Source organism: Eucalyptus grandis, chromosome 9 (assembly GCF_016545825.1).
Source record: "Eucalyptus grandis isolate ANBG69807.140 chromosome 9, ASM1654582v1, whole genome shotgun sequence".
Taxonomy (NCBI): Eukaryota; Viridiplantae; Streptophyta; class Magnoliopsida; order Myrtales; family Myrtaceae; genus Eucalyptus; species Eucalyptus grandis.
The window spans coordinates 10,105,216-10,132,170 of NC_052620.1; the positions used below are offsets into that span (position 1 = coordinate 10,105,216).

Genomic DNA, 26,955 nt, shown 5'->3' on the forward strand with positions numbered 1-26,955 from the left:
TGGGTGGATACTATAATTACTCTTATGTGCCTCCGACAGAATTTCCTTCCTCAACTCCTCATTGTCGGGAACACAAAGTCGTCCTTGACATCTTACTATTCCATCATCAGAGACTTGAAATTCTGATCTTTTCCCTAAAGATACAGCATCTTTCACTTTCAAAATCTCTGGGTCAGATTCTTGCAGGATTTTGATTTTTTGGATAATCTCTGGCTCAATCCTTAATGCACTAAGCATGCCAGTAAGACAATCCATTTCCAGTTTAAATTCTGAATTTGCTACAGATTCTAACTATTCCCATTATGCCATCCTTAAACTAGCCATTTCCATAGCTGACTTTCGACTAAGAGCATCTGCTACTCTATTCGCTTTTCCTGGATGATATCTTATCTCACAATCATAATCCTTCAACAACTCCATCCATCTCCTTTGTCTCATGTTCAACTCCTTTTGTGAGAACAAATACTTCAAACTTTTATGATCCGTATAAATTTCAAACTTTTCTCCATATAAATAGTGTCTCCATATCTTCAAGGCAAACACTATAGCTGCTAGCTTTAAATCATGCGTCGGATAATTCAGCTCATGGGGTTTCAATTGTCTTGATGCATAGGCTACAACCTTGCCATGCTGCATCAACACACATCCGAGTCCTTTGTGAGATGCATCACTATACACTATGAAACCATCAGGTCTAGTAGGTATAGTCAGAATTGGAGCTGAAGTCAATTTCCTTTTGAGTTCCTGAAAACTCCTTTCACATTCTCCATTCCACTCAAACTTCACATTCTTTCGGGTCAATTTAGTTAAAGGTCCTGCCGGTCTTGAAAATCCTTCAATGAACCTTCTATAATAACCAGCCAGTCCTAAGAAACTTCGTATTTCAGTGGGTGTCGTTGGTCTCGGCCAATTCACTACCATTTCAACTTTTGCTGGATCTACTGCAATCCCTTTTCCTGACACCACATGTCCTAGAAATATTATCTGGTCCAACCAGAATTCACACTTACTAAACTTAGCATACAACTTATGCTCTCTCAGAGTCTGCAAAACTATTCTCAAATGCTGCTCATGCTCTTTAGGCCCTTTTGAATATACTAGAATATCATCAATAAAAACAATCACAAACTGGTCTAAATAAGGCTGAAATATTCTATTCATCAAATCCATAAATGCGGCCGGCGCGTTAGTCAATCCAAATGGCATAACAAGGAACTCATAGTGTCCATAACGAGTCTTGAACGCAGTCTTAGGAATGTCCTCCTTTTTAATTCTCAACTGATGGTATCCCGACCTCAAGTCAATCTTAGAGAAGACCGAACTTCCCTGGAGTTGGTCAAATAAGTCATCAATTCTAGGCAAAGGATACTTATTCTTAATGGTCACCTGATTCAACTATCTATAGTCAATGCACAAATGCATTGATCCATCTTTCTTTTTCACAAACAAGACCGGTGCACCCCAAGGTGAAGCACTTGGTCTAATTAATCCTTTGTCAAGCAATTCTTGCAGTTGCACTTTCAACTCCTTCAATTCAACTAAGGCCATCCTATATGGGGCTTTTGATATTGGTCCCGTTCTATGCATTAATTCAATTTCAAATTCAATCTCCCGCTCTGGCGACAATCCAGGCAATTCCTCAGGAAATACATCTTGAAATTCGTTAACTACACGAACTTCCTCAAGATTAGGCTCCTCCCTTGCATAATCTCTAACTATGGCTAGGTACCCTTGACATCCTTTGTCAAGTAACTTACATGCTTCTACTGCCGAAATAAGTGCTACAGGAAAATGGGTCTGACCTCCTAAAAATTCACAACTAGACTAATCAGGTAAAACAAATTGAATCACTCTTCTATAATAATCCATTCTAGCCCGATACTTACGAAGCTAGTCCATTCCTATAATAACGTCAAAATCATACATAGCCATTACAACCAAATCTATTTCCATATCCTTTCCTCCCATTGATATCTTACAATTTCCACACACCAACGTAGACAATACCATATCCTTTAAAGGCGTGGAAACACAAAGAGGCGTCTCAAGAGGCATAACTTCTATCTTATTCAAACATCTATATCTTTCAGACACAAACGAATGCGTTGCACCTGTGTCAAACAATGCATATGCCTTTTCACCATTAATAAGAATCGTACATGAGATAACATTTTTGGAAGCTTCCGCTTCCTCCTGGGTAATCGCATACACCCTTCCTTGTGCAGGTGGTCTCTGAGGATTTACTTGTGGGTTTGACCTAACAGCACTCTGATATCCCTATCACACAGAACCAACACTCACTTGCGACCTCTCTTGTGGGCAATTTCTCCTAAGATGACCCACTTGTCCACAGCCAAAACATTTCTGTTGTCCTGTACAAGGTCCTGGGTCATGGCGTCCATTACACTTCTGACAAATACCAGGCTGATAGGGTGCTTTCCCTATATTCAGACCACTCCTTGCTCCTCCAAAATTCCCAAAGTTACCTTTCTTCTTCACATTCCAGGTCTGACCTTGACCAGAATAAGGTCTCTTACCCTTTCTCACATCATTAAAATTCAACGGTTTCTTAAACTCCGACCGTTCCCTCAACAATTCCTGCTCCACTAACTGCGCCACTTCATAAATCTCATTATAATCTCTTATGTTCAAAGGCACCAGTTGCTTTCTAATATCAGTCCTCAATCCTTTCAGGAATCTCTTAGCCTTCTCCTCCTGATCCTCAATCAATCTAGGAGCATATCTAGACAATTCAAAAAATCTAGCCTCATACTGATCTACTGTCAACCATTTTTGTTCTAGCTGAACAAATTCAGTAATCTTCCTATCCTTAGCACAATTAGAAAAATGCTTCTTATTGAAAGCCCTAACAAACTCCTCCCAGCTCACATTAGTACCTGGTGGAAAAATTATGTCCTTCGAAGCTATCCACCAAAACTTCGCATTTCCCTCCAACTGGTACTCTGCTAAAACTATTTTCTCAAAGATCGGTGCAGTCCAACAGCTAGAAAATTCGTTCCATCCCATCAATCCATTGCTCCGCCTCCTCAGGACTTCCCATTCCATTAAACTTAAGTGGCTTCAGCTTCAAGAACTGCTCCATTAGTCCTTGAGTACGGCGTTCTGCTCCGAGCTGTTGCTGCGCCTGCCTCTCCATCAGATTTCCAATATTGGCTAATGCCTGCAAGATATCTTCCATTCGAGGTTCAGCCCTTGCAGCAGAGGCTTCAGCCCTCGATGGATGAGCACTTCCAGCTCGCACCATGACTTTCCTGCAATTTTCAAGCATTGCCTCAGGAATAATCTGAGACTCACTGCCTCCACTCAAAGCAATTACTATCACTACATAAGTAACATATACATGTTACTGGTACCTAAAAGCAACTCAAAATAAACTATTGGGGATCTACGAGTGAATACTTGTCACCCGTTATTCAATAAATTCATTTTAGATCCTATGGTGTGCATTGTCATCATGTTCCTCAATTTCCAAGTGAGGCTCCTTATCACTCCACCTATAACCATTCGCTCTGATATCAAAAAGGGGCTGCTGTGACACCCCGAACCCTTCGCAGGTCGTCACCAGCGCCAATGTTACTCCTTATTACCTTTCTGTCTTTCGAAGAAGTGTCCAAATTCGCAGATACATTTTTTTTTTTTTAAACAAAATGGTCCCAGCGCGACTCATTAGCGGAAGCAAATTAAAATATCACCATCTCTCCCCCTACCAACCATGATACAAATACACACCACTAATCACCATAATTTTATAAACAAGCGACGACACTTTATTTACATATATATTTTCAAGATGGGATTTATTTTGGGTCGGTACATCAAAAAGGAAAAGCTAGGACTCAACCATGTCCAGCTTAAAACCTCAAAAAGAAACCTCGACCCTCAACATCACACGTGCAACAATCCCCATCATAAGTGTCGGCTAACTATCCCCAAAAAGAAACAGCCCCTACTCGTCGCACACGGATCTCACACCCAACCCGGTGCATCAGGCGGTGGCGGCGGCAACATCCCTCGCATCGCTCCATCCCAACGAACATGTACGGATATGAACTCCTGAATGACAGGGCCCCCAGCCAGGCCTATGTCGTACATCACTAGACAGCGTACTCGAATAAAAGTCAATCCGAGAACAGAGGGACAGTCTATCTCAGCACACTCGACCTCTACATCGGATGGTGGACCGTAAAATACACCACGCGTGACGGCAGGAAGCGGCATACTGCTAATCTGAAATGTGGGTCCCCAAAGGGGTGAGTACAACCATTCAGCAGATAAGGAATCCAATAACAACTCAATGCATCATGCAGATCATACATGCATTGCAGGCGTTACTTACCTTGAAGCCATGCGCATACTATCATGCATCATCATATAATTTATATCATATTCATGTGTATCATCATCGTATCATACATGTCATCATCATCATGACACCATCACATTACACATGTCATCATCATCATGGCATCATTACATCATACATGTCATCATCATCATGACATCATCACATTACACATGTTATCGTACCTATCATATATCATCATCATGCATATCATATCATGGGTGATCATCATATCACATCACATATCATCATCATCATGCATATCATATCATGGGTGATCATCATATCACATCACATATCATCATCATCATGCATATCATCATGCATATCATATCATGGGTGATCATCATATCACATCACATATCATCATCATCATGCACATCATCATGCATATCATACCATGGGTGATCATCATATCACATCACATATCATCATCATGCATATCATCATGCATATCATGCCATGGGTTAATTTTCATCATTTATCTTTAAATTTGATCACCACATCACCCATTTCTCAAATCATCAATTTCATCATCCCTTCGGGCAAAACCCTCCGACAGGGCTCCCGGCATTCAGCATCCTAGGCCACCGGGCATCCGGCCCCCCACATTCCGGGCATCTCGCATCTCAACTAGCATCACGAGGCATTCCCTTCGGGCAGAAACCTCCGACAGGGCTTCCGGCCTTTACACTCCCTGGCCGGGCATCCCGCACCCTAATCCTGGCATCTCGAGGCATTCCCTTCGGGCAAAGACCTCCGACAGGGCTTCCAGCCCCCCACATTCCGGGCATCCTGAATCTCCCAAGGAATCCGGCAATGCATCTCTATACATTTCGGCCTCATCATCCACCACAACCACTTCCTCACTTATCATTATCCACATTTACCATTATTTTGATCTCAATTTAACATGACATATGGTGTGACATCAAACAAGTTATACTTGGCATAGCATTCACACATGCATCACAATTCAATGTCATACATACACCAATATCTTATTATACATACAAAAATGTATAATTATTTATTAATAAATTCAATAGAATTTATGGCCAATAAAATAATCCATTTTATATCTATTTTATTATTTATTTATTTATTTATTTATTTTTAATAAATAAATATTAAATTCAATATCTATAAATTCCCAATATTATAAAAAATTTCAAGCAATCATTAAACAAACCAATAGGATGACAATTTCATGCAAAATTCATGGCCAAATTGAATTTCACACAATTTCACAATTTTCACAAAACAGCACATAATATTCGGATAAAACCAGAACGCACAGTTTCCGAAGAAATTCGATTAAAATATCCATATGGTCTTCCAAAACTACTAAATTTTACAGAGTTATAGCCAAGACATATTCGCACAACTTTCATTAAGAACTCCAAGCCAGATTCTTTTTAGATTATTTTATACAGCCTCACAAAGCTTCTGGACCCATTACCGCATCGTCCAGTGTACATAATACCGAAATATTGAGATTTCACCTACCTATTCTCTTTCGTTTTCTCTGAAATTGGGATATGTTATACATCAAGATATCCTTTACAAGTTTCATGAAAATATCTAAGTCAAATAACCAGAGTAGAGTCATCATTTAGGTCCTTGAAGTCTCGGGCATCTCAAAATACATCACCAGAATCATCATCTTCAAGATCTAGTCGATTTACTAGGCTACACTTGTTAATTTCACTTCAAATTTGAGTATGTTTTAGTTTAAGATGTCTCCTACAACGTTCATGAAGAAACCGAAGTGAGATTCTCATCAAAAACCAACATGCAACCACGAATCCAACAAGAGGTCAGTAAAAACTCTCCAGATCTGAGGTCTCCGTAGAACAAGACTTTAACCCCTCAAATCTCCATAATTTTTCACGAAATTTCAGTATGTTGTATTTCAAGATGTTAGCTACAACTCTCATGAAGAAATCGAAGCCAAAATCGGACTCTAAACACACATTCAAGCTCAAACAAGTTTCTGACTCACACGGTCCGAACACAAACAGCCACACCATTCACACACAACTCATCCATGCTTCGGTTTTTCTCATCTAACACTCAAAGATTCAACATGTAAGCGACATACAAGCATGCAAGAGAAGCTAGAGGACTCCCACTTGCCTCTAGAACGGACGGTCGACGGCGTAGGGCGGCGAACACGGCAGACGAACGGCGACAACCCCTTGGCTCCGCCTCCTTCCTCTCTCGGCCTCTCCTCCCTCTCGCACAACTCTCTCTCTCTCTCTCTCTCACACACACCTCTCTCTCTCTTTCTCTCCTTGGGCGAACAAAATGGCCGGCCACCCTCTCTCTCTTCCCTTCTTATACCCCCAAAAGCTCATCATTGCTAATGATTACATGCCACTCAAATGGACCAATGCATGGGGACTCTTCTTGCCACTTGGCAAGATCCATGCATGGGCCGACCACCATTCTTTTGGGCCTCTAATGGGCCAGTCGACTTGGCCCATTAAGCTTAGGCCAATGGGCCTAAGGCCCATTCCAAAAATTAACCCATTTTTCGTCCTTTTTTTTTTTGAATTTCTTCTATAAATATTTTTAAATTTCAATTTTCATCTTGGCCAAAGTCTTAGGGCATCTTGGTTATTGAAATTTAATTTATAACGTACATGGCCAAGCATAAATTATTAATCTATCAAATTTAAATTTTCACAATCATATACACAAATCATCTAATTAAAAGACTAATGGCTAAAGCATAAGCCATAGAAATTTTTATCACCTAATTAGAGACTTTAACACACCTTATGGCTTGGCTTTGAATTTTGGGATGCCTCATTCAACTATGTTCTTATTTTTGTAAGCCATATCATATTTTGCATATATGATCAATTTGATAGACCTACTCGATCTTACAGGGAATCTTCTACGGTTGCATACTCAAGTTATTACTTTTTGATCTCGTGTTGTTGTTGTTCATGAATAACTTGATTATTTTGATACACAGATAGAAATATCACTCATAAGGAACTCATTTGAAAAACTACTACGTAAGATATTTAAATAGTTAGTGAACATGTCATATCATGGAGTCATCGTAGGCAGCTTGAATGTTACTAATTTGTATATTATTAAAAAAAATACATCGTAGAATATCGGTATAATAACTTGATATTTAATATAGGACAAATAGAGATTTAATCAAAATGCGTCATGAATTGTCTTCAATCATAATAGACTTTTATTAAATGATAAGGACTTGATTGAACTAACTTAAAAATCTGAGACTTGATTTTAATTTGTACATAAGATTTGGGACTTGTTGACTATTGTATTGTTATGATCTTACCATTCAACTATGTTCCTATTTGTGTAAGTCATATCATATTTTGCATATATGATCAATTTGATATAACTACTAGATCTTAGAGGGAATCTTCTACAATTTCACACCCAAATATTACCTTTTGATCTCGTGTAATCGTTACTCATTATAACTTGATTATTTTTATACACAGGTAGAAATATCACTCATAAGGAACCCATTTGAAAAACTATTATGTACAATATTTAAATAGTTAGTGAACATGTTATATCACGGAATCACCGAAGGCGGTGATAGATTTAGCCGATTGACTTGTATGATACTACTTTTCATATTTATTTATTTTTTTAAAAACGGCAAAGAAAATCAGTATAATAAATTGATATTAAATATAGGACAAAATGGAGATTCAATCAAAATGCATCATGAGTTGTCTTCGACCTTTTTCCACCATTGCGGGAAACTCATCCATCTTCAACAATCGCTTCTCAGCTAGTGAATCATTTTAATTCCTTTTGTGATTATTTTCTTCAAAAACAGCTAAAACTAGTTACTCTATCGATATCTATCTTTTACGTAATATTTATAAAAATTTTGATCTTGAGCACTTCATGCAAATTATACATCATGCTATAATTTATCAGAAAAAAAAAAAAGTTGCATTGTCTTTTCTTTTTAGCCATCAAGTTATCTTTTAGCAACTGGTCACTTCAAACATACTTAAAATTATATTTGTGAGTATTTTACAAAAGATAATGAAGAGAGATAATTGCAACGGGATTAGTCATTGTTTATCAAAGTTGCTCGGCCATTCAAGGAGCCCAAAATCCATTGAGGAAATTGGGCTTCCCTATATTATGAAGGATCTCTATTGAGTATTCCTATAAAGGACCAAATTTCAAAAAGCCCTAACTTTAGGTCCAATCTCAATTATTTCTCAAATTTTTGTTTATTAAAAAGAAATTTCCAACTTTTACTCTAATTCCAAATTTATCCAAAATTTCTTAATAGTTGGACGGTAATGTAGATGCAAAGATTTAACCAAAAGAGTTGTTTGAACTACTCTATAACACCTCAAATTTTATGAACTACAATTCGCTATATAGCACCTTGAAATCCTAGGTTTAGGTAATCCACAATATACAAACACGATCATAAACTTAAAACACCAAATTGGAGTTACTACTAATTAATTTGGATTATGTCAATTGGACATCTAAATGTATGTGATAAGGAAATTGGTGTTTGAAAATCTACAAATCTTAAGTTGGGGATTCAATGACGCATCGATGGATTCACATCCGGCAATGATCTTTTAATTCAGTTTGAAATATATTATGACCATAAAAAAGATAAAAATGGCAATTACGATTTTCTGTGAAAAAAATATAGAGGGACTACTGTTTGATTTTCCTCACTAACAAAATTGTGAAAAAAAAGAAGGAAAAAGTCATGGCTTTATCTTTCCTCCGACAAACCGACATCACCATTGAGAGAGAAAATCGAACTTTCTGTCGGTGAATATTCTTCTTTTTTTTCACCAGAAAAGCACAATAAGACTAATCAGTCACTTTCAATCTTTCTGGAATGCCAAAAAGAAGGATGTGGTGGAAGCATGCTCAAGCTCAATCTTATTTTATTCAAATAAAGTCACTGGAAAGGCAACTTTGATAATACATGATTCTGTAAACAGATTACCGATCTGTTCTTGGTATTCATGATGACATAATCCGCTTGATGAGGATGAGAAATCAAACTAGATCTTTATGAGACCGTCTTGAATCATCCGCTTGAGATTCCAGGTATCGTCCTTGCACCTATAAGACCAATACGCCCACCCAAAAGTGGCACGCCCGTAAACATCTTGCTGAGCCTTGGCAAACTTTCCCGAATCCTCCTTTGTTTTCCCGTCCAATGTCGAGGTCCATTCCCCTGCAAAAAGCCAATTTAGCTCGCAAAATGTCATGACATGTATGTACTCTAGCGCACGCGTCATGTGTACCCGTATGCTCTATATTAAACATGCTCCTGTTGCTTTCTAACCACATGGTAGGACTCACCAACAAAGCTCAAGGAGCCGTTTGCCGGGGTTACGTTGCTCAGATCGGAAGCTCTTTCGTTATAGATGTAGTCAATGTTCTGCTGCAGACTCCACTGTTGAAACATCGGATCAAAGAGGTTGTAGTAATGCAGGTCGATGACGACTCGGCTCAAGCCTCTCACGAACTGAAGGAGCTCTTGCGAGTCGGCTGGTCCCAACCGGTTGGACATGATGACATAAGCATTCGAAGTGTGACTCCTCACGGCCTCGTAACCTAACTGGTAGTATTTAGTAAGATCCTCGTACGTGACACCTGGAGCTAGAGGCTCGTTCATCAGCTCGATCGCAACCAATGCCGGGTGGTTGCCATATCTACTTGACAATCATAAGGGAGAATGCTATGAAACATCTGATTATAAGATCTAGCATACTAAATATTAATACCAATGGTTGCGATTCATCAGCAATACTAAAGAGATATTTGTCATGAGGGATTTGTTTAAATTGAGAACTCATCTGCCAGACCTTGCTGCTAGGAAGTCTATAACTTTCACGGTCTCCTCAATGTGAGAGTCACCCCATTCCAGAAATCCATCTCTCGATGCGCTATGAAATTGGCCGTTTTGAGATCCCGGAGCAGCGTGGAGATCAACTATTACCTTCATACCATGCTTCCTGCAAAAAGAAAAATTCAATTATTCAAGGTTAGACTCACAATAATCTTGTAACTTCGATGGACCGACTTAAGCAAAGACTGGCTTCCTATAAAGATCCTCCACTGCACACTTTCTGTTGGAGTTATTCAACTAAGATGTAAAAGTAGCGAAAGTTGCGTACGCTGCCCATGTAAATGCGTTGTCCAGTGCATTCAGCGAGCCTCCCACAAAAGGCACTGGCGGCGCCGGATCATACGCAATCCACCATCCTACTGGAATCCTCACGGCAGTTAGACTATTGGCCGCCATAAATTCAAAGTCCTGCTCAGTAATGTAACTGTTCCAATGATCCTGCAGAGCAAATTTGTTCAGAGATTACTGATCTACTTAGTCAATGTATTACCATTTCGTGCTTACTTTGCCACTAATTAATTAAGGATTACCCGTAGGTGTTTTGGGGCAGCACTGGGGCCATATCCATTTGTTATTTGGTATTCACCTTGTAAACCGCCGACAATGTTCATTTCAAAGATCGATGGGTCATTGTCATCCCAACTCGAGCCTCCAGTATAATCTGCCGTCACTTCCGTCAGCGACTTTGCCTGATCATCCATACTATATTAGAGAAAATCACATAAATCAATGTGATTGTATCCAATTAATAACTGGGGAATATGGGGACTCTATCGATTATCTTTGATCAGGAATTTTGGATGATGGAATGGAAATGCTTTTGTAATCAAACAGTTTCTTTCGATTAAGAGTAAAGTAATGTCGTTGCGGATATGACTGTTTCTTTCATTTTATGAGGCCTTGCCGTTGCAAAAAATGTGTTTATGGTTTATAGAGGACGTAAGTTTACTCGTCGTATTGCGTGGAGTGTCGCTGTTGTTTTTCAAGCAAACTAGGGGTGCTCATCACGTCCTCTCAGCGTCAAGAAAGTGCGGAAAGCGCCCATGTAAGACGTCACAGAACAGTAGATCTCAACGCGAGTGCCATGCGACATCACAGAACAGTAGATCTCAACACGAGTGCCATGCCGCGTTTCATACAAACACCATTGGACTAATGCATGACAGTTTCTTATTTTTATCAAAGTCTACTTGGGTCTTGATCTTATATTAACGTGATGGGTGCAATAAATTAACAACAGATAGCTTCGTCTAATTTCTGCCGTGTAACTGGCAATGCAGACAAGAACTTTCTATGGTGCTGCGCTATTCTGCACAACAACGTAGTCCTGCGAAATTTGGACGGTCAGAGTGAAGAGATTATTGTCAACGATTTGATGACAAATCACCACCGACAGACCGTCAAATCGAAAACCACTCACTGTCAACCACTGTATGGGTTAGAACGAAATAGTCGTGAAACCCTCTATGACACCGAAGATCAGTCATGTACACCATAATACCATAGTAACTGCAGAAGTCATAGAAGCTGGAACAGGGGAATTACCTGGAGAAACATCCCATTAGATGCTTGAAATCGAACTCGATTGGGATTGTCCGGTTTCCTGATAATGTCGAAAGTCTCTGAGGCGCTCGGGTTACCAGAAACAGCGACAACCGTTGTTCCTTGGCCTTGCAATCCGACAAATTGCTTGTTGAAAACTCTGAAGTTGAATTTTTTGTCGGAAATCCTCCACAGCTGCACCATGGGAAGTGAGCGAAAATTATGTTGGATGGCATGTGAATCTTTTGAGCTTGTCTAATGACGATTGTCAATTTGGTGAGACAGAAAGCCACACCCTGAAAGTTTCCCAGTCAGAGGGCTGATCGCGATTGGCGACAAGGGTGGCTCCGCCGCCGTTTTCAGCACACAGGAATTTCCCGAGCTTTGTCGACTTGAACTGCACTTGAGTCCCATCCTACCATTGAAGCATAAGCAGGAAAATGGGAGTTGGTTCATCTCATTGAAAGAGTGAAGTGATATTTGTATAGACCAAACAAATAACAGTGTATATGCACACACTGGGTGGGGGGAACAGAGTTCATATATACAGGTCGAACCAAGTTCATATTTGTATGTCAGAAATCTGGCAAAATGATGGAAAGAAATGTTTCGTTAGAAACAAGTTCTGTTGACATTTGGCATCTTAATTTGACAAAAGTTTACACCTCTCATGTTAAAATCATGTGCTAGTACATATAGACATATGCCAAACAAGATCGTTTTGTAACTGTATCATTCTCAAATATCTTAAACATTAAACTGTATCTAGCGCAGGCATATGTCATATTGGACCTGAGAAGAAACTTTGCAATCATCCGACAATACTAATCACGAAACTATGATAAAAAAAGCATGCTAGAGAAAATATAATAACAATCTTTGGAGCATTACCCGATACGCTCTTTTTATCTTTAAAAGCTTACCAAGAGCTGTCCTTTGAGTCCATCGAACCGAGAAGGCATCATCCACCCCTCGGTGACAAGCCAATTTCCGAGGTTCACAGCCTTGAGGGGCAAGTTGAACTCCACGGTCTGGGCGAGGATCAAGGGACAGAACACCCAGAGAGAAAAAAGGAGCAGGAATGAATGGTGATAACAGGGCGCCATTTCTGGCTCGCTTCTTTGCTGTGACATTAAACGAGAGGGAGGGCCAACACATTTATAGACTAAAAGTCTTCAGGGTTAGAATAATGGTTTTGTGTTGACTTGACCCATTTGAGTGGAGATCCGTGATTGATGTCTATTATGCAAAAACTCACTCTACACGCTAAGATAAAGAATATTGCATTTGGTCTTAAGACTATGGAGATTAGATCATTTGGACCGTTGATGACATGAGCTCCAAGATGGAACTCATGATTAATATGTCAGATGATATATAGCCCGATGTTTTGTAAATCATGGAATATCTTCTTTCTCTTTTTTAATCCAAAACACAAGTGTGACTCCCTACTACCTAGAACTCCATGCCTACAGGGCTTATCAAACTATTGACTCCAAACTTTGAACCTATGCAAGTACCTTGATTTAGAATAGTTTACACACAGTTTAAGTTTCCTCCAATTCCTCCATCGAAAATCTCTCAACACCCCATTGGAAATCTCTCAAGAATCAAGTACCCAAGTGGTTTTCAAGTCTCTAATTTAGAAAAATAGAAAAAGAAAGGAGAAAAAACTGCATATGAGGATAAAGGATGAGGATCATGGATTGTTATTGCATGAGCTCGGCATATATGACCTAGAGCACAAGGACTGTCAGATCATATGAAACTCATGTGCAATTCACCTCATCTAACGGTGCATTTGAATTGGGCTTGCATGCACCAGACCATGCCTGAACCTTTCACTCATCATACGTGGTGGTGGACCTCTTGCATTAAATGAGGCTAGCACACCCTATAAAGCTATGCCATAAGCATAAAGTATTCAATGCCTTTTTAGTATCGCAGCAGGATGCACCATATGGTTAAGACAGAATATGCACTATAGCCCACTTCTCTTGCAAGAAACCAATGAAATTTGTTGGATCCTCCATTGCTCCGAGGCCGGTTGAATGGGTCGAAGGCGTGTTGTCGAAGGCGTGTGGTCCTTCAAGATCATCATCCGACCATTTCGCTTGATCAAAGGCATCATTACGTGCCGTGGGGATGGGAGGGGCGGTGCGTGAGTGCTGATGCAAGAAGTCCACGGCCATCCATTTTGTTCTAGTCTTTGCTTGGAGGATCGTTTTGTGGTTAGTGATTTCTTAGAAGAGAACAGGAAAAAGAAAAAAAGGAAAGAAACAAGGAAGAATTGCTATTCCAAAGTCAAAAGTGGGCCGAGGAGAAAAGGAACGGGCACTCACCACATCGCGACGAGATTTTGAGGGTTCTGGGAAGAAGGCAAGGATTTGATAGAGCACATGGAAGGAGAGAAAAGGAACAGGAACCCGCTACTCGCTAGCGACTTGGGCCGGACAATGCTTGTTTTTGCATTGCAGTCGTATTGATTACAATGTCATCACAAGAATATTTCGGTACAACTGCTTTGGCGAGCGAATCAATTCGTTTGAGTTTTAAGTTAAGTCTGCCTTATCGAGTTTCGATTTCACTTTCTAAATTTGTTCTATGTTCATATTATTTTCTTGCGTCGTGTTAGGGATTGCCACCATGGCTGCATGTTGGATTTTGACCCTTTAGATTGTGTTGTGGGATAATGCACCAAAAGTCCTAAATCCAAAACATTTTAATTTAGGGTTAATATCACGAAAAATCCAAAACTAGTATACATATGATAAATTCACCAAAAACTAATTTTTTTTACCATAAAAAAATCCAAGACTAGTACACTTATGACAAATTTACTGCAAATCTATCAAAAACTTCAAATCGATACATTTGTAATAAATTTATCCTCCATTTATTTATGTTAAATTGGATTAATACCATAAAAACCCACAAACCTGTATAATTATGACAAACGGAAAATAAAACCCAAAATTGTATACTCATTAACTGTCACGTCATCCAATTTAGCAATTTGATGGTTAAACTTAATGGAAACTGACAAAAGATAAATTTGTCACAAATATGCCAATTTATGGATTTTTGTAATATAAATAATTAGTTTGAAGTAAAATTATCATAGGTGTGCTAATTTGGAGTTTTTTTTTATAGTATTAACTCTTTAATTTATTCAATTAAGTCTTTGACCTTTTTCTTTCAAAAGTATGATCAAAATCTTTCGATGAATAATCACATGAAATTGCCTACATGTCATTAAGAAATGACGGATAAGTATATTTGAAGCCCTAAAATTTGTCATTGAAATGTAATTGAGTTCCAAAATTTTCAAAAAATACAATTAAATCATAAATCTTGTTGAAAGTGCAATTAAGTCCTAAATTTTTAAAAGGTATAATCAAATCCTCAAACTAATCGAGTTGGTCCAATCAAAGTTATTTCGTTGATTGCACTTTTTAAAAGTTTAAAGACTTGATCACACTTTCAAAATAAGTTTTAAGACATGATTACACTTTTTGAAAATTTAAGATTCAATTACACTTCTATGACAAATTTTAAGATTTCAGTGCACTTATCCCAAAATAACCTATATGACATCCTTAAATTTCACTTTTCAACGTAAGTTTTAGGACCTAATTATATTTTTAATATATTTTTAGGAACTAATTCAACCAAATGAATATTTTAAGACTTAGTACCTTTTTAGACTTGATTGAACCAACTCAAAAATTTGAGACTTGATTGCAGTCCTAATATAAGATTTAGAACTTGTTGACAAATGTATTGTTAAGATTCGACCATTCAACTATGTTCCTAATAGTGTAAGCGATATCATATGTTACGCCCTGACCTGCTTCGAGCGCGTGGCAACCCTCGCTTCCATACTATGGTTGTTCGATTGCAACGTCTCAGAAGGTGTTGCCGACCCAATTTGCGATAACGATAAAATGCACAAGCGAAAACATAAACAAATCTCCACCCCATCATTCAATAGGGATAATAAAAAACATAATCATATATATAAGCATCATGAGTCAACATCTCATACACAACAAGTTCAAAAGTTAAACAACTAGCTTCATCACATCCGACACACCTAACCACATTGCCACGACCTCCTACAAAATGGCCCAGAGTACACTTACGCCTCTTATACTATGAGGGTGGTCTAAAAGTGCTAGTAACCCCACTATTACCTAAACCTTAATGGCCTCCGAGATCCATGCCTCCAACTCAGCGATCAGCTCGGGTTTGATCTCGAGGTTGAACACCTCCCCATTGGGAATGTCCCCATCCTTGGCATCCCAGCTAATGCCTCCCTTTGAGCCTCCGACACCCGACGAACCATCAAAGCCACGGATAGGACCATGGCTCTCGTTGCCCACCCAAAAGTACCAAGCCACGATTGGTGTGGCACGAGGCTAGGACCCTCGTTAACTCAAATGTTCATGATGTGACACATGTAGTGTGCGTCAGCCCCTCCCGCTACAGGGTACTCAATCACCTCCTTACTATGCTCAACGAGGAGGCCATAATGTATCTGATGGAACAACTCGGCCATTCTTAAAGCCTGTAAACATTTCAAGAAACAAATATGAGATAAACTCAATGAGTGAATTTCATAGACCTCACATAGGGAAGTCATTAACCTCGGAAGCGCCCTAAACAAGCAATTATCTATCGATGGCAAAACATGGTAATGCTCTTCTCACTTTACTCTTACTATTCTCATAATAACAAATCTATTAGACAAAGCCATCAATATAGACACATAGGCAATTCCATAACATATATTCCATGCTCTCGAGCCAAACATATGAATGCATATTATGGTTCAAGTCATGCAATAATCTAGACTTGAACACATACAAATCTCATGCACTGTCATACCAATATGTCCAAATTATTACAGCCACTTAGGACCTAAGGCCAATCCGAAGATTCGCAATCATCCGGCGTAACCGGACATCATCTCGCCCCATCGAGCATGACATCATCCTGTGTAATATGCATCAGGATTGTCATACCTATAAGGAGCTTCATTCTGAAATGAATCCACGAACGACATCCCATTGACTTGAGAGCATTCGAACTGAATCGAGTATCGTCCTATGTAAAATGCATCAGGACGGGTTCACACCCCACGTAAAATGCATCAGGGTCTTAAGTGATCACACATGCATACCATTACATAATCCATTTCTTATCTTTCTCATTTAACCCATGTGATACTCATGAGATATGCCATATCACTCATCAAATGCCACTATGTTACACACGTGCATCATATTACATTATATAATGCATCATTTAGTTCACAAATCCATGGCATATAGACTACTTATCAACATAAGATAAAGTCATCATAATCCGCAATACGTTCACATCATTATTACGTGTCATCAAATTCATCATATAATCCTTCTTTTATTTATATAACATATCACCCTACCATAACGTACCCTAATAATATGCCATAATACAACGTCATGTCGTCTCGAACACACGTGACACATACAACACCTAACATGTAACTCATATAACACATATAACTTATAATTCATATAATACATACCCCAAATAAAACATCTAACACATAATCCATATAATACATAACACACATAATACATCTAACCAATAATTCCTATATCACATAACCCATATCACGCATTGAGCACATAACACATAATCCATATATAGCATCTAATCACATAGTAAATACCCCCCATAACACGTATAGTATATAATAACCTACTATCTTATTATGGCACATACAACAACATATCCACTTTATATAACTCAATCCGATAACTCATCAACCTAAACGTGAGAACTAATCGTCCTAGGCTCAATAACTTATCACTTTAAAACCCAATAACCTATCAATAAACGTTCGATTGCCTATCTAAGTCCATTGATCGCTTAGCATGCAACATGCGCTTATCACATTAATAACTCATCATTTAACCATAAACAAGTCCTAAACTACTCCATAAATGCAACGAAAGCCCTAATCAAAGGCTAGAAAGCCACTCACAAACTAATCCAAGCTTTGTAAAATGATGAGGGAGGTAAGACAAAGCGGGACAGTGGCTGGTCACACGTGTACAGTGCACAGGTGAGCTAGGCTGTGGCTGGTCGCGGCTCCAGTGGTGGCTCGACGGCGGTCCGGCGGTGGTTAAGCATCGGCACAACCTCCGAGCTTCGCGAGGGACTAAAGCGAAGAAAAAACAAGCAAGAGGGAGCTGCTATGAGGGCTGGACAATATCGAACAACCCTTGAGGAGGCTAGTTGGTTGGCTTTGAATGGCAGCGCAAATGGCAGTCCGGTGTCGAGGTTCGAAGGATGGTCGTCGATAAAGGAAGAACAAGAAGAAAAAAATGAAGAAACAAGCTTGAAATGGAAATGAAAACAGAGGTGGTGGCTTCAGTAATGTCAAGGGGAGAGAGAGGGTGAGTTTGAGAGCATTCAAGTGAGAAAATGAAAGTGAGAGTGAGAGAGAGGGCAAGAGGCCAACGGTGAAGGAGGAGAGGAAGGAGAGAGAGAAGTCTTGTCCAATTAATGCATTGCATTCCAAGTCTTCCAAATCCCTCAAATTTAGGGTTCCATTTATTGAGGAAGTGACATCTTGAAAAGGAAAAAGGTGAAAGTGAGGGGGAGATGGGTGGCCGACAACTTTAGGAGGAGAGGGAGGAAAGAGAGACAAGAAGAAATCTTGCTCATAAATGCATATCAAATCCCTTTGGCTCATGTCAATTAAGGTAACTTAATAAGCAAAATCCTTGCATTAATGGAAGATAAATTTGCACTCAAGTGACTAGGCTAGGTGGCTTCAACCCTCCAAATTGCCACCCAATGCATGCTTGTGCCAACCCTCCTTAGCCAATTTTTATCTTTGCTCTTTTGTCCTTAGGTTAAATGGAAGGGCATTTCAGTCATTTCACCGAGATCTTGCACATTATTCACGTTGTTTCATGCACTTAATGCCAAGATCTTGTCAAAAGAAAGCTTGATGGGCTTAAAGGGCCCATGGGCCTCCCATTGGCTGCCCACCCCTTGGGTGTGTAGGCCTTGGGCCACCCCCTTGGACTCAGGCCCACTCAGGTCCTCATTCATGGCCCATTTCCTCCTTTATGAACTTTTAAGTCTCACTGATTAAAATTGAGTTTTTGCCTCAAAGTGGCATTTCCGATGCCTTCATGGTTTATCGACCCTCAAGGTAATCCTGTTCGACGATTGCTTGCCAATATAATTCCATTCTGAAAATCAGGTCGGAACGACGATGTCACATCATATCATGCACATATGATCAATTTAGTAGAACTACTAGATCTTAGAGGGAATCTTCAGTGGTTTCATGCTTAAAGTTTTTGTTTTTTTTTAATCTCATGTAGTCATTACTCATCAATAACTTGATTATTTTTGTACATAGAAGGAAATATTACTCATAAGGAACCCCATTGAAAAACTATCGTGTGTGATATTTAAATAGTTAGTGAACGCATCATAATATGGAATCACCGCAAGCAATGATAGATTTAGCCAATTGCCTTGAATGTTACTAATTTCATATTATTAAAAAAATATGTCCAGGAATATCAGTATAATAAATTGATATAAAATATAGGACAAAATAGAGATTCAATCAAAATGCATCATGAGTTGTCTTCGACTTTTTTCCATTGTGGGAAACTCATTCATCTTTAACAATCACTTTTCGGTTGGTGAATTAATTCCTTTTATGATTATTTTTCTTCAAAAACAGCTAAAACTAGTTACTATATCAATATTTATCTTTTACTTAATATATTAAAAAAATTAATTTTGATCTTGAGCAATCCATGCAAGTTATACCTCATGTGACAAAATAAAATAAAGAACTTGCATTGTCTTTTTAATTTCTTTTTAGCCACCAAGTTATCTTTTCGAAACTGATCAATTCAAACATACTTAAAATTATATTTGGGAGTAATTTACGAAAAAAAAAAAAATGAAGAGAGATAACTGCAACGGGATTGACCGTTGTTTATAAGAATAGTCGACCATTCAAGGAACCCAAAATCCATCGAGGAAATTGGGCTTCCCGTATTATGAAGGATCTCTATTAAGGGCCTAATTTCCTAAAAGCCCTAACTTTAGGTCCAATCTAAATTTTACCTTGAATTTTTTAACTAAAAAGAAACTCTCAACTTTCACTCTAATTCCAAATCTATCCACAAGTTTAAAAATCTTCACTAATTTCTTCAAAATTACCAACACTAGGAGTAATATCAAAACCCGCATCTTCATTAATACCCTCATATTTGTATAAAACAATAACAGTCTTTTGATATTTAATAATCTTGAAGAAACTAGTGGCGATTTTGGGACGCATGGACAAATTCGAGACTAAATGGAAAGTAGAAGATTTTTTTAGACAAAAAAGGCTCATTGCATAAGTGAAATTAGACTAAAGTTTGTGGTTTTTAGGGAATTAGCCCTTTTATAAAGTTTCTCAACTTTTGACCTCGCTATGCTAAATGTATGACACTCATTAGATTATTAGAGTGAGAAGGAAATCGAAAATAGGGATGAGCATTAATCCAGGATTGATCCTAGACTGACCTTGGACAACCCAATCTTACTAGTCCTAGTCCAATTCCCAAGGGGATTGGGCTAGTCCTAAGGTCCTTAAAACTTGTATTGTGCAAGTTCGTCCTTAATGCTCAGGCTTTAGGGTCGATCAACCTGAATCACTCCTATAATTTTTTTTTTTTAAATGCTAGGTATAGAAACTAAAGTGCGCATCCCATCCTCTTCTTTTGTCCTTTACCTCTCCCTCTCTCAAAATATCACTCTCACTCTCTCCCTCAATCTCATGGTCTCTCCCTTATTCTCATATTCTTCTAGAACTCTCCATGGATCGATCTCTTTCTCTCTCTCGCTTTAGCAATGAATCTCTCTACTCATTTATTCTTCATCAATGTCAGTTATCAGCGGCGAAGACTCCAGGATCTCAACAATTTAGATTGATCATCATTTGCAGTCAACATCTACATCTCAAAAGTAAGTCCCTTCATGCTCTGTTCTAAGAGAAATAGAGGCCAAGAATCTCAACTTTAATGGCCACATTCATCTTGCATCTTCTTCGACAATCACAGTAATAATTTCTTTTTGTTAATGTTTGATGCTTCAACATAAATACCGTTAACTTGAACAAACATCTAACCATTTGAAAAATAAAAAATAAAAAACAAAACGGGCTTGTAACTAGGGTCCCCGTCAAAATTTGTAATATCATAATCTCCCTTCTCATGCCAGAAACAAAGATGATAAATTTGTGGATCTAATCATGTGGCATTGTGAATTCTTAATTCAACTCACACAAATGATATAAGTAATGAGATGTCCTATCAATTTCACTAATAGTAATTTCAACTTAAAATTATTTTTAAGTATTAATTATGTTTGTTGTTTGGTTTGTTTTAGTGTAAATAATTTGAAGTTATCTTATAAGAATGAACAAGAAATGAAGTTGTATAATTCATGATTTATATTACGCATTTTGAACTTTTAATTGTTTAATTTTTTTCACGTGTTCTTCTTCTATGGTTTGTTACTTTTGATAAGTGGAAAATTTTGTTATTGCCTTATCTTAGACTTCTATATGATTTGTATCAGTGTTTGCAATTGAGTACTATTTGGTGCCTTGGAGCTTATGCAAACCTAAAACGGGTTTTATGTTGAATCGTTATTCTCTATCAATGAAGATCCATTTGAACATGCCTTGTGTGTTATTCCCTGTTATCAAACTCCTAGTGAAACTGACTCTGATTTGGCTTCTAAAGATCTTTTGACATATCCCTCACCTCTACAAAACAAGACCCGAATACATATTCCAGTCAAGTTCGTTATCCTCATTTCCCTATTAAAATATTCACTTCAAAGTTTGTTAAACCAATCACGGTCATTGTTCTTATAGAAATTAGTGCTAGTTCTTCAATGTGGCATCCTAAAATTTCATAACGATCCCTAGATACACTACAGCCCATGAATAGGTGATGGAAGCGCCATCGGACTATATTATAGTCATTAGACCAATGGATTAGAATTAAACAAGGGCCGAGCATTGAATGGACTATTGTTTTGTTGGAAATGTATCATATGCTCATGTGAGACCAAGGTTGTACTATAAGATGGATTGATAAGAAATTTGACTTCATGTCCTTGATGAAAGTTGTAGATGACATTTTGAGGAGTAACATACTAATTTGAGAAGAAACGGACAAGTATTGGTCGGTGAAACGATTTTTCTTTGAAAGTGATAAATCTGGAAACTGTTACCAAGGGTTAGGGAGAGTTATAGTGATTATATCTCTTGATCTATCATGAATCCGACTTTGAGTTCTTCATGAAATTTTTACCTCTAGGTTTTATCTATAACATATAAAACTTTCATAATTTTCTGAGTTCATTTAGGGGTTATACCGAATTTATTATTAAAACTGTACAATAGTGATGTTTGAAGTTTTATTGCTGTGATGCATGGACCATTGCGATTCATACGAAGTTTTCTTGACTTGGTGCTCTTCATAAAACCTTTTTCTCTAGATCTCATTGATAACATGTTAAATTTTTAGAATTTATTAAGATCAGTTACTATTTTTCCCGAATTCCAATTAAAGGAGTACATTCTGTTTTATCTATAAAAAGTAATAAAAAAAACTGTTTTATTTCAAGAACAATTGAATTGCTCTATGAGTTGTGATGCCTTGGGTCGTCATTTATACAACGGATGTGGTGACATTTAGCATATCATATGACATCAAAAATGAAATTGATGAGGCTTTGTAAACTCATTGAAACTTATGATTGTATTGCATCAAATGTTATTTTCAAAGTGAGACATATATGTATATATTGTGATGTTGATGATACCGTTGGACAGCTAAGTCAACGATGCCCCGGGAGTGTCGGGATGCCCAAAGGTGTGTGCCAGATGTCCTCGAGAGTTTCGAGATGCCCGGAGGTGTGTGCCGGAGGTCTCGCGATGCCAGGTTGGGTGCAAGAGCCTGGAGGGATGCAAATACTGGTCCCCGAGGAAAATGAGATCCTTTTGAATATCAAAGTGGGAAATGAAACATGCGCATGTGTGTGCATATGGCACGATACATAAATTGTCTATGAACTTGAGTTGGTACTATTTAGCATTGAAAATGTGGTCATTAAGGCATTGAATGGATCTTATGGAGATATATGCATGATTGCATAGATGATATGTGCATTTCACATGAAATCTTGGTTGTCTTGCTTGTTGCATTGTGTAGTTTGATGGATCTTTTATTGTTGAGTGGTTGTACTCACCCCTTTTGGGGATTAACATTTCAGACTAGGAGATATGTCTCTGTCACCAGTCACCCCCGGTACTTTCTATGGCATACCAACCAATGTCGAGTGCGAGTGTTCGGAGCATCATCACCCCGAGATACGGGAGTTAGTTTTTGTTCGTGTGCGGGTTCTGGTTTTGTACGACATTGGATCACCCGCCGGCCCTGTCATTCATGAGTTTTTGTTTGTGCATGTCTGCCGCAACGAGATTATGCTGGGGATACTGCCGCCGCTGCCGGCTGACGGACCGAGTTGGGTGTGACTGAGTGCGATGGATGGAAAATGAAGCTTTTTTGGACCGCTGAAACCTGAATGATGGACCAATGTACATGACTGCTGTGGAGTCGGGTACTTTTGGTTATAACTTAGCTTAGAAAAGCCTTGGCCTTTTGATGTACCGACTCATGATGTCCATCAAGTTATGTAAATAAAAGTGTTCGGCTCTAACTTATATATATAATGTGTAGTTGGTGTGCATTGCATTATCTTGTTTGAGTATGGGATAGGGAGATTTTGAATATGCTTCCACTATATGAACTATGCTGGGACCGATTTAAATGATATAAACCCCCAGAACTTATGGACCCATTATAATTCTATGGTATCAAAGTAATATATTATTAGGTCAAGAGAAAGGTAAGCAAATTGTGGCGACCCTAACGGATCGAGGGCCGTTTCGGGGGTGCCACATTCAATTTTAGAGTAATATATTATTAGATCAAGAGAAAGGTAAGCAAACTGTGGCGACCCTAACGGATCGAGGGCCGTTTCGGGGGTGCCACATTCAATTTTAGAGTAATATATTACTACTTTCGTTACAATTAACGCTAAAGGAGAACCCTCCACCTTGGAATAGAGCTCAAAACAAAATAGTTTCAGAGCTAAAAGAAGTTGTGCAGACTTTTACCTTGTTGCAAATACCATCTAATGGGAAGAGAGTCTTTTAGATTGATACGAGTGATGAATATTGGACAGCCATACTATTTGAAGAAATAGATAGTAAACGACATGTTTACGCTTACAAAAGTGGAAAGTTTTTCCAAGCTGAAATGCATTATCATTCTACTTTCAAGGAGATATTGACAGTAAAGAATGGAATGAAAAAAAATTGAGTTCCATCTTATTGGCCATCATTTTCTAGTAGAATTGGATATGACATCTTTTCCTCAAATGACCAAATTTAAGCATAAACAAATTCCTCATTCTCAGCTACTTCGATAGGTTGAATGGTTTTCGAAATACTCTTTCAAGACCAAACATATTGCAGAAAAGAAGAATGTGCTTGCTGATTTTCTTTCCAGACCAAAGGCACCAGTAGAGATTAATATGTACATTTTGAGGCATGCTTTTTCCCAACAAGAAAAATACGAGATTGAAAGAATGCAAAATTGGTCAAGTCTGGAATACCTCTAGGAGATCATTGAACAAATCTAAAATAACAACCTCATTGAATATCTCGACAATCTAATGTGGCAATGCCACACAAATTTATTCAGACTCCATAGAGGCTCAATTCTTGATCCTTTTGGATTAAACTCCATGCATCCATTCATACATCTTTTAATCTGGAAGAAAGATGATTTCCCTTGACAAACTTCAATTGCCGTTATGGTACTTAACCAATAAGCATTTAATAGCCATTGAATTTCCCACTAGAAGGTTCATTACCAAGTTAATTAGGTTGTTTGTGCTTGGTTGTAACAATGAAAGTGATAGGAACTTCTAGCCGTACCCAATTGGTTTTATCTTCCTATTTATTGGAAGCATCTCTTCCAACAAGAACAAAAAATTGCCCAAGCAAAACTAGAGACACACACCATTGTGTTTTTATATGGACCATGGACTTTTGTGTGGGATAATGGTGCCCTTATCAGTGCACCAGAGGGAATAGGAACAACAATCTACAAATCTTAACCACATCTTAAGGTAACTCATATTTACAGATCATTCCCTAATTTCGTCAAATCCGTTGAATACAACTATAAAGAACTCGTTCTATGCCAAGAAAATAAAAGTATCCCTGAAGAAATATGGAACTATTTAACACCTGTCCCGTGGGACCACTATGGACTTACACCTTTAGCTAGACAAGCACTCTAGGAATTCAATCAATCATAGAACCAAGCAAGGATAACTCCATCATAAGAGCAAGAAATTGTATACACGAATGATCATACATAGCCCTATCAAGAATCTTATGTGCAAGCATCCTATGTCCAATGGGGAGACCTTTTCTCTCAATACCCCTATGATCAATGACCTTTGTCCTTATCCCTCATATTGGACCCCAACACCATCTCCCATTATGCTCAAACATTAAACTAGCACCAGCTAGTCATGTTTGCCGACACTCTAGGACCCTCTAGGACTCTTGAACAAAGATCTTCCTCAAGTGGAATAAGCATGGGGAATGCCATGATATCACAAAGGGAATTCATCAACAACACTAATAGTCCTTCTAACATTGAACTTGGAGATCTTGAGCAACATCACATAGAAGAATAGCTCGCAATGCATAGCTTTGATGATTTAGACTATGACTATAACTCCCGAGATGGTAGATAGGCCTATAGTAAGGCTACTATAGTGTCGCGACCCGATCTCACCGCTCTCGAATCTCTCACCATCACATGGAGAGAAAAGGGGGAAAGGTTGGAGTTAAGGGTACTTGATCATGAGAGTTCCCTCATGGTTTGCGTTCTAAAAGACGTCATCACCTCGCCTTTTGGATCAAGCCTCTCGTGAGTTCTCTCCACAAGATCGTGAGTTCTCCTAAACTTGTACCTTATGTGACAGCGAAGTGTTGTGACCCGTACCCACATAGATGACACACCTCAAAAGAGGAGGTCAGATGTGAATATTGGATTTAAGGGTACCTTTACCATGGTAGCTCTCTCGATAGCACTCTCACTTCGTCATTTGAGGTACTGCCACATCAAGTATGCTAAACCATGGTGAGTTTTATTGAAACCCGTACCATGCGTGACGGGTTTATTTATGCGATATAGTTGTTTATGACAACTTAAAAGATAAGATGGGAGTCGCCACTAGCCTCATTTCGGGAGTCGGCTAGAAAACTCAATCGAGGGTTGGGAGTGTTTCCTCAATTCCTACGCAACCAAATATTTAGGTTCAAGAACTTGAGTTACGCTAATATTTCTATTAGCGCACTTTCGGTACCTAAATAGTATGTTGTTTTTCTTAACATGTCCATGCATTTCTTCTTACATTTTCAGGATCATTAATTATAACCTAAGCGATCATGCATGGTTGATCATTTTCATACTATTCTATTTCTAGAAAAACGAGAAAAGAAAGCAATCAATGGAATTGAAATTACGAGGCAGTAAGTAAACAATCAAGAAAAGCAGTAAATCTACCATACAATCTTAGAAAATATAAAAAAGAAACACAATTGAAAAAGATGAGAGGAAAAAGAGAAAACCCTCAACTCGTCGAGTTTTATACAACAAATGGAACCTGATACATATGTCGGGAGAATGAATAATACATGATAATGGTCGGAATGGACATCAACCTCCACCATCTTCGTGCTTTCTCCATCTTCGGGGTCCTAATCTAAACATAGTCTAAAAACCTATAACTAGGTGCATACAATGAAAAGAAACGAGCATACACATTAAAACAATAAAAAAACAAGACATCATGTTAATATCAATCATTTAAAAAAAGTTCAATACGAAAGTCAAATTTTGGGGTCTTGGGATCAACCTTTGTCTTTCATGCGAGGGTCCCACTAAGACACTTA

At 38.4% G+C, this 26,955-nt stretch overlaps 1 protein-coding gene across 2 annotated transcripts in view; it reads right to left on the reverse strand.

Annotated features, from left to right (window-relative positions):
- The window catches only part of LOC104429283 (probable glucan 1,3-beta-glucosidase A), a 48,347-nt gene extending 35,409 nt beyond the window's left edge, over positions 1–12,938 (reverse strand). The window contains exons 1-8 of one of the 2 annotated variants that reach the window (XM_039302149.1): positions 12,743–12,938; positions 12,115–12,234; positions 11,823–12,014; positions 10,808–10,966; positions 10,546–10,715; positions 10,234–10,383; positions 9,728–10,080; positions 9,307–9,599 (exon numbers count right to left, since the gene is read on the reverse strand). In XM_039302149.1, the coding sequence (XP_039158083.1) occupies positions 9,424–9,599; positions 9,728–10,080; positions 10,234–10,383; positions 10,546–10,715; positions 10,808–10,966; positions 11,823–12,014; positions 12,115–12,234; positions 12,743–12,925 (1,503 nt within the window). In that variant the 5' untranslated portion in view covers positions 12,926–12,938 and the 3' untranslated portion in view covers positions 9,307–9,423. Of the gene's footprint in view, positions 1–9,306; positions 9,600–9,727; positions 10,081–10,233; positions 10,384–10,545; positions 10,716–10,807; positions 10,967–11,822; positions 12,015–12,114; positions 12,235–12,742 lie in introns of those variants that run through there. The other variant, XM_039302148.1, reaches the window with a different exon arrangement.
- Positions 12,939–26,955: the final 14,017 nt, after the last annotated feature.